The sequence below is a fragment of the Haliotis rubra genome, unplaced genomic scaffold (assembly GCF_003918875.1).
Source record: "Haliotis rubra isolate DU_JTF1 unplaced genomic scaffold, ASM391887v1 Scf169, whole genome shotgun sequence".
NCBI lineage: Eukaryota > Metazoa > Mollusca > Gastropoda > Lepetellida > Haliotidae > Haliotis > Haliotis rubra.
Window position 1 is genome coordinate 1,105,115 of NW_025765658.1, and position 8,928 is coordinate 1,114,042.

Below are 8,928 nucleotides of genomic sequence, written 5' to 3' on the forward strand. Positions count from 1 at the left end.
TCTAAATACAGATCCACCCTGACGCCTCTCCAGACATCCTGTTTAGTGTATCTAAATACAGATCTACCCTGACGCCTCTCCAGACATCCTGTTTAGTGTATCTAAATACAGATCCGCCCTAAACCCTCTCCAGACATCCAGTTTAGTGTATCTAAATACAGATGCACCCTGAAGCCTCTCCAGACATCCAATTTAGTGTATCTAAATACAGATCAGCCCTAAAGCCTCTCCAGACATCCTGTTTAGTGTATCTAAATACAGATCCACCCTAAAGCCTCTCCAGACATCCAGTTTAGTGTATCTAAATACAGATCCACCCTAAAGCCTCTCCAGACATCCAGTTTAGTGTATCTAAATACAGATCCACCCTAAAGCCTCTCCAGACATCCTGTTTAGTGTATCTAAATACAGATCCGCCCTAAAGCCTCTCCAGACATCCTGTTTAGTGTATCTAAATACAGATCCACCCTAAAGCCTCTCCAGACATCCTGTTTAGTGTATCTAAATACAGATCCACCCTAAAGCCTCTCCAGACATCCTGTTTAGTGTATCTAAATACAGATCCACCCTAAAGCCTCTCCAGACATCCTGTTTAGTGTATCTAAATACAGATCCGCCCTAAAGCCTCTCCAGACATCCTGTTTAGTGTATCTAAATACAGATCCACCCTAAAGCCTCTCCAGACATCCTGTTTAGTGTATCTAAATACAGATCCGCCCTAAAGCCTCTCCAGACATCCTGTTTAGTGTATCTAAATACAGATCCAAAGCCTCTCCAGACCCTAAAGCCCTCTCTCAGACATCCTGTTTAGTGTATCTAAATACAGATCCACCCTAAAGCCTCTCCAGACATCCTGTTTAGTGTATCTAAATACAGATCCGCCCTAAAGCCTCTCCAGACATCCAGTTTAGTGTATCTAAATACAGATCCACCCTAAAGCCTCTCCAGACATCCAGTTTAGTGTATCTAAATACAGATCCACCCTAAAGCCTCTCCAGACATCCAGTGTATCTATCTACAGAATACAGCCTAAAGCCTCTCCAGACATCCTGTTTAGTGTATCTAAATACAGATCCACCCTAAAGCCTCTCCAGACATCCAGTTTAGTGTATCTAAATACAGATCCACCCTAAAGCCTCTCCAGACATCCTGTTTAGTGTATCTAAATACAGATCCACCCCTAAAGCCTCTCCAGACATCCTGTTTAGTGTATCTAAATACAGATCCACCCTAAAGCCTCTCCAGACATCCTGTTTAGTGTATCTAAATACAGATCCACCCTAAAGCCTCTCCAGACATCCTGTTTAGTGTATCTAAATACAGATCCGCCCTAAAGCCTCTCCAGACATCCAGTTTAGTGTATCTAAATACAGATCCACCCTAAAGCCTCTCCAGACATCCAGTTTAGTGTATCTAAATACAGATCCACCCTAAAGCCTCCCTCCAGACATCCAGTTTAGTGTATCTAAATACAGATCCACCCTAAAGCCTCTCCAGACATCCAGTTTAGTGTATCTAAATACAGATCCACCCTAAAGCCTCTCCAGACATCCAGTTTAGTGTATCTAAATACAGATCCACCCTCTCCAGAAGCCTCTCCTCCAGACATCCTGTTTAGTGTATCTAAATACAGATCCACCCTAAAGCCTCTCCAGACATCCTGTTTAGTGTATCTAAATACAGATCCACCCTAAAGCCTCTCCAGACATCCTGTTTAGTGTATCTAAATACAGATCCACCCTAAAGCCTCTCCAGACATCCTGTTTAGTGTATCTAAATACAGATCCACCCTAAAGCCTCTCTCAGACATCCTGTTTAGTGTATCTAAATACAGATCCACCCTAAAGCCTCTCCAGACATCCAGTTTAGTGTATCTAAATACAGATCCACCCTAAAGCCTCTCCAGACATCCTGTTTAGTGTATCTAAATACAGATCCACCCTAAAGCCTCTCCAGACATCCTGTTTAGTGTATCTAAATACAGATCCACCCTAAAGCCTCTCCAGACATCCAGTTTAGTGTATCTAAATACAGATCCACCCTAAAGCCTCTCCAGACATCCTGTTTAGTGTATCTAAATACAGATCCACCCTAAAGCCTCTCCAGACATCCTGTTTAGTGTATCTAAATACAGATCCGCCCTAAAGCCTCTCCAGACATCCTGTTTAGTGTATCTAAATACAGATCCACCCTAAAGCCTCTCCAGACATCCTGTTTAGTGTATCTAAATACAGATCCGCCCTAAAGCCTCTCCAGACATCCAGTTTAGTGTATCTAAATACAGATCCACCCTAAAGCCTCTCCAGACATCCTGTTTAGTGTATCTAAATACAGATCCGCCCTAAAGCCTCTCCAGACATCCAGTTTAGTGTATCTAAATACAGATCCACCCTAAAGCCTCTCCAGACATCCAGTTTAGTGTATCTAAATACAGATCCACCCTAAAGCCTCTCCAGACATCCTGTTTAGTGTATCTAAATACAGATCCACCCTAAAGCCTCTCCAGACATCCTGTTTAGTGTATCTAAATACAGATCCGCCCTAAAGCCTCTCCAGACATCCTGTTTAGTGTATCTAAATACAGATCCACCCTAAAGCCTCTCCAGACATCCTGTTTAGTGTATCTAAATACAGATCCACCCTAAAGCCTCTCCAGACATCCTGTTTAGTGTATCTAAATACAGATCCACCCTAAAGCCTCTCCAGACATCCTGTTTAGTGTATCTAAATACAGATCCACCCTAAACCCTCTCCAGACATCCTGTTTAGTGTATCTAAATACAGATCCGCCCTAAAGCCTCTTCCCAGACATCCTGTTTAGTGTATCTAAATACAGATCCACCCTAAAAGCCTCTCCAGACATCCTGTTTAGTGTATCTAAATACAGATCCACCCTAAAGCCTCTCTCAGACATCCAGTTTAGTGTATCTAAATACAGATCCACCCTAAAGCCTCTCCAGACATCCAGTTTAGTGTATCTAAATACAGATCCACCCTAAAGCCTCTCCAGACATCCTGTTTAGTGTATCTAAATACAGATCCGCCCTAAAGCCTCTCCAGACATCCAGTTTAGTGTATCTAAATACAGATCCGCCCTAAAGCCTCTCCAGACATCCTGTTTAGTGTATCTAAATACAGATCCAGCCTGAAGCCTCTCCAGACATCCAGTTTAGTGTATCTAAATACAGATCCGCCCTAAAGCCTCTCCAGACATCCAGTTTAGTGTATCTAAATACAGATCCACCCTAAAGCCTCTCCAGACATCCAGTTTAGTGTATCTAAATACAGATCCGCCCTAAAGCCTCTCCAGACATCCAGTTTCGTGTATCTAAATACAGATCCAGCCTGAAGCCTCTCCAGACATCCAGTTTAGTGTATCTAAATACAGATCCGCCCTAAAGCCTCTCCAGACATCCTGTTTAGTGTATCTAAATACAGATCCACCCTAAAGCCTCTCCAGACATCCTGTTTAGTGTATCTAAATACAGATCCACCCTAAAGCCTCTCCAGACATCCTGTTTAGTGTATCTAAATACAGATCCACCCTAAAGCCTCTCCAGACATCCTGTTTAGTGTATCTAAATACAGATCCACCCTAAACCCTCTCCAGACATCCTGTTTAGTGTATCTAAATACAGATCCGCCCTAAAGCCTCTCCAGACATCCAGTTTAGTGTATCTAAATACAGATCCACCCTAAAGCCTCTCCAGACATCCAGTTTAGTGTATCTAAATACAGATCCACCCTAAAGCCTCTCCAGACATCCTGTTTAGTGTATCTAAATACAGATCCACCCTAAAGCCTCTCCAGACATCCAGTTTAGTGTATCTAAATACAGATCCGCCCTAAAGCCTCTCCAGACATCCTGTTTAGTGTATCTAAATACAGATCCACCCTAAAGCCTCTCCAGACATCCTGTTTAGTGTATCTAAATACAGATCCGCCCTAAAGCCTCTCCAGACATCCAGTTTAGTGTATCTAAATACAGATCCGCCCTAAAGCCTCTCCAGACATCCTGTTTAGTGTATCTAAATACAGATCCACCCTAAAGCCTCTCCAGACATCCAGTTTAGTGTATCTAAATACAGATCCAGCCTCCTCTCCAGACATCCTGTTTAGTGTATCTAAATACAGATCCGCCCTAAAGCCTCTCCAGACATCCAGTTTAGTGTATCTAAATACAGATCCAGCCTAAAGCCTCTCCAGACATCCAGTTTAGTGTATGTAAATACAGATCCACCCTAAAGCCTCTCCAGACATCCTGTTTAGTGTATCTAAATACAGATCCAGCCTAAAGCCTCTCCAGACATCCTGTTTAGTGTATCTAAATACAGATCCGCCCTAAAGCCTCTCCAGACATCCTGTTTAGTGTATCTAAATACAGATCCGCCCTAAACCCTCTCCAGACATCCTGTTTAGTGTATCTAAATACAGATCCACCCTAAAGCCTCTCCAGACATCCTGTTTAGTGTATATAAATACAGATCCACCCTGAAGCCTCTCCAGACATCCTGTTTAGTGTATCTAAATACAGATCCACCCTAAACCCTCTCCAGACATCCTGTTTAGTGTATCTAAATACAGATCCGCCCTAAAGCCTCTCCAGACATCCTGTTTAGTGTATCTAAATACAGATCCACCCTAAAGCCTCTCCAGACATCCTGTTTAGTGTATCTAAATACAGATCCACCCTAAAGCCTCTCCAGACATCCTGTTTAGTGTATCTAAATACAGATCCACCCTAAAGCCTCTCCAGACATCCAGTTTAGTGTATCTAAATACAGATCCACCCTAAAGCCTCTCCAGACATCCTGTTTAGTGTATGTAAATACAGATCCGCCCTAAAGCCTCTCCAGACATCCAGTTTAGTGTATGTAAATACAGATCCGCCCTAAAGCCTCTCCAGACATCCTGTTTAGTGTATCTAAATACAGATCCAGCCTGAAGTCTCTCCAGACATCCTGTTTAGTGTATATAAATACAGATCCGCCCTAAACCCTCTCCAGACATCATGTTTAGTGTATCTAAATACAGATCCGCCCTAAAGCCTCTCCAGACATCCATTTTAGTGTATCTAAATACAGATCCGCCCTAAAGCCTATCCAGACATCGTGTTTAGTGTATCTAAATATAGATCCACCCTAAAGCCTCTCCAGACATCCAGTTTAGTGTATCTAAATACAGATCCACCCTAAAGCCTCTCCAGACATTCTGTTTAGTGTATCTAAATACAGATCCGCCCTAAGCCCTCTCCAGATATCCTGTTTATTGTATCTAAATACAGATCCACCCTAAAGCCTCTCCAGACATCCTGTTTAGTGTATCTAAATACAGATCCGCCCTAAACCCTCTCCAGACAAGCTGTTTAGTGTACCAAAATGCACATCCATTCTGAAGCCTCTCCAGACATCCTGTTTAGTGTATCAAAACGCACATCCATTCTAAAATCTCTCCAGACATCTAAAAAGAAGTCCATTCTAAGACCTCTCCTGAGATCCAGTTTAGTGTATCTACATAAATATCCACCACCAAGCCTCTCCCTTATATACTTACATACAGATTAATTCTAAAACGTTTCTAATCATATTGCCTGGAATTTTAAAGTATAGATTGATCATGAAGTCTCTCGAGAAAACCTGCTTTTTATGCGTACATCGATACGAGAGATCCTCCATGTAACCCGACATATGGAAGCTCAAACCCTTGTGGATAATACGCACTCATATCGTTTCAGATCTTCCTCCTGCCAGTGGTGAGTGTTTTGTTCTTTTGCTATAATATAAATATCAATAGATACGAATAATGTCGATAACGGTACCAATTATGCTGCGACACTGATATATGTTTATAATGTGTGTCGTGCCTGTTGCAGGCTGTCTGCAACCCCTGGGGATGTGGAATGGCACCATCAAAGACAGTCAGTTAGTTGCCTCCTCTTCCTCCTCCAACAACGGCAAGGAAAAGGCTAGGTATCTCTGCTGCTTTGGTAAATATATAACGTCAACTTCTTACAACAATCAGCTTTGATCATCTGTGGCTTCCGTGGAACGTAGAAGACGGAATATCGATGAAAATTACATGCACGGATATCAGTGATGACACATGGTTTTGGGTAATAGGGTGTTTGTTGCCTGATGTTGCAGAGCAGTACCCCCGGTATGTTACGGCTGCCTGTAAACAAAATGGATAAACAAATGGTATATAAATACGTATTTGGGAGGTAATTCGCCTCACGTAGTCACGTGTACAGATAAGGTTTGCCAACATTGACATGGTTGTTCTAATCATGCAATACGCATTCTATTTTCATCTGTCTTTTTCCTTACTGCGTCTGAAACAGAACACTTTTATCACCTTTCCCCGCTTGGAACAATAAAGTGGAGAAAAGCACAGATTTCAGTTTCAAATACATATCTAAAATCACATAGTAAATGTTTCAACACAAATTAGGCGAGACGAAAGGAGCCTGGTGCCCAGATAAGGATGACAGAGCGCCATACTATGAAGTTCACCTTAACAAGCCCTACCTGGTTGCTATGATCATGTTCGAACATCCCAACACCCTCAACTACTGGGAAGTGCCAGACTCGTTCCTCAACACCTTCACGCTGCAGTACAGGAACGTCTACCAGGATGCCATGGAGACATATGCTGTGGTGGGTGTACCAGAACAAAGTAAACATGCCCATAGATAGCATGCAAGCGGAATTTCATACGAGGGGCTATCAAAAGGTTTTGAGCCTAAAATACTTCTTAAAAGTGCAGGATAAAAATAACTGTATGACATTGACGAATGGCTTCATTCACATCAACGTAATATTGACATGCACATGTCGCTAGATTCCGGTCACGTGACATCTAATCACATGTATCCCTATTCAAACAGCAGAAATGGATAAGCTTGAATACAGAGCAGTCATAAAGTTTTTGGTCCTCGAGGGCCACCCTACGAAGCATATGGAAGAGCGATTGACAGCAGTACGAGTACCTCATGGGACTTAGTACTTTTTGATAGCCCCTCGTAGGAGATATGGTTAGAGACACATAGGGTAAATCCAGTCCAAGGTTATGGTTTTGCTGATAGTTTTCATCGTCTCTTGAAGTTATCCACACGATCAACCATATGCGAACGAAGTTTATAGGTTGTACTGTATTTCTTTAACGTATTCCTGGGTGTAATCACTTATAATTAATTCCACTTCAGTTGTCGTGTGTTCATTTACTAGTATTCATTACGTAAATGAATAATTCTAATGCCGTTGTTACGTTACAACGTTTGGTAGAATCGCAGCGTCAGTGTGAATGGAGGCTCAAATAGTTTTTATTCGGGAAAAGATTTCACGAAATAGTACTTGTTGAATATATAACTCACAACATATAATCTGTAGTACGTCTCCATCCTTTGTAAATGCCCCCTATATAAACATAACTTCAACTTACACAATATGCCTGTTCATAGGGCCATACATATTATAAAGTTGGAGTTACTTTAATCTTGTTACCAAAGTGTTGGACTGAAGGGTGATTGCAATTGGTAAATCCACAGAATATTGACGCCATCTACAACTCCAGTATAAGCCTGTCCCCCATGTTTGACCCCTTCATTCTGACTGACGTCATCAGAATAGTCCCAAGCAAATGGACCAACGAACCATGCTTCCGCTTCGAAATCATCGGCTGTGACCCTGACCGTGAGTTTACTACACAATATTAGTTATATGTTATTCTAATAATTTGAAATCAGTGACATTGATAGAAATACAAATCCGTCTTACTCAAGTCAGTAGGGGTAATTTTGAAATGCAATTATTCAAAGTAGCACCCTCACCTTGAATTAAATGGCATGCTTCTGTTCGACAGAGGGCCCAGTGGACAACCCGCTTCCAACCACAAAGAGTCCCTTCTTCAACCCGGGTGTCATCGTAGGCAGACGTAAGAGAGGGATTTACTTTAACCGTCCTGCGAACACTTTCCCATAGTCGTCTCCGGGTTGGGTTGTGGCCGGAAGACAAACGTGGTCAGCGTGATGTGTGTGGCTTCATCATGCTGCATGCAACACGTTGTAGATGTTTCTTGTGTAACGATACAATCATGTGTTCACGCATAAAGTGATTCATCATGGGTTGAATGATCTTTTCCTACTCCTGAAACATCACTGAATCATGTCCAGTGGATAAACTGTACAAACTAAAACAAACGTACGCGCCAGCGTTTGACTTGATGCGTGTATACATGGACTGTACATGTTATATTGATAGATTGTAAATGATGTTTTATTACCAGAAGCAAATACATTCTCTGTGTCTATAAACATTTCCTGAGCATTATCAACATTTACATGATTAAATACCTTACTTTATAAAACGTAGTTAGTATTATACATATCGTCGTCCACCTTCTGGAAAGGGAGCGTGTTCCGACTAGTCAACGTCATATTGTTGGTCATTTGTTGATTGCCGCACTAAGCTCGATGACCAAATCTGAACCATAACATCCAGTGATGTCCAATGATGATCCAATGATGACATCATGAGCATCGACGGTTATCGTCTCGAATGACAGGTAGTGCTTACTGGGGACCAGTATTCTTACGAAAAATTCCAACGGTGAAATGTAGCGACATAAAACTAAATCAGAAATTAGGAATGTGTGAATTCTAGCACTGTGTTTTCTTTGACGCCATATATTCACAACACACATGAGCATTATTCAAACACCACCAACTGTTTCTTTATATGCTTTGAAATACAGAATTCCGCGTATTAAAATGAAATGGCAACTATAGCATATTGTATTTTGATTTAAACAAAAACAAAACTGAAATCTCTTGCTCGAACCTAGCGTCTAAGATACAACCAAAGATATTCGATGGGGTTCATATCGGGGCACCTTGAGAGCCATGGCAATGTTTCGATGGCATTGTCCTAC

At 41.7% G+C, this 8,928-nt stretch overlaps 1 protein-coding gene across 1 annotated transcript; it reads left to right on the top strand.

Annotated features, from left to right (window-relative positions):
- Nucleotides 1-5,879: 5,879 nt before the first annotated feature.
- Nucleotides 5,880-8,358, top strand: LOC124272348 (venom prothrombin activator oscutarin-C non-catalytic subunit-like). Its single transcript, XM_046707522.1, has 4 exons — nucleotides 5,880-5,986; nucleotides 6,451-6,656; nucleotides 7,547-7,691; nucleotides 7,861-8,358. The coding sequence occupies exons 1-4, from the start codon at nucleotides 5,893-5,895 to the stop codon at nucleotides 7,977-7,979; spliced, it is 564 nt and encodes a 187-aa protein (XP_046563478.1). The 5' UTR covers nucleotides 5,880-5,892; the 3' UTR covers nucleotides 7,980-8,358.
- The last annotated feature ends 570 nt before the right edge of the window (nucleotides 8,359-8,928 follow it).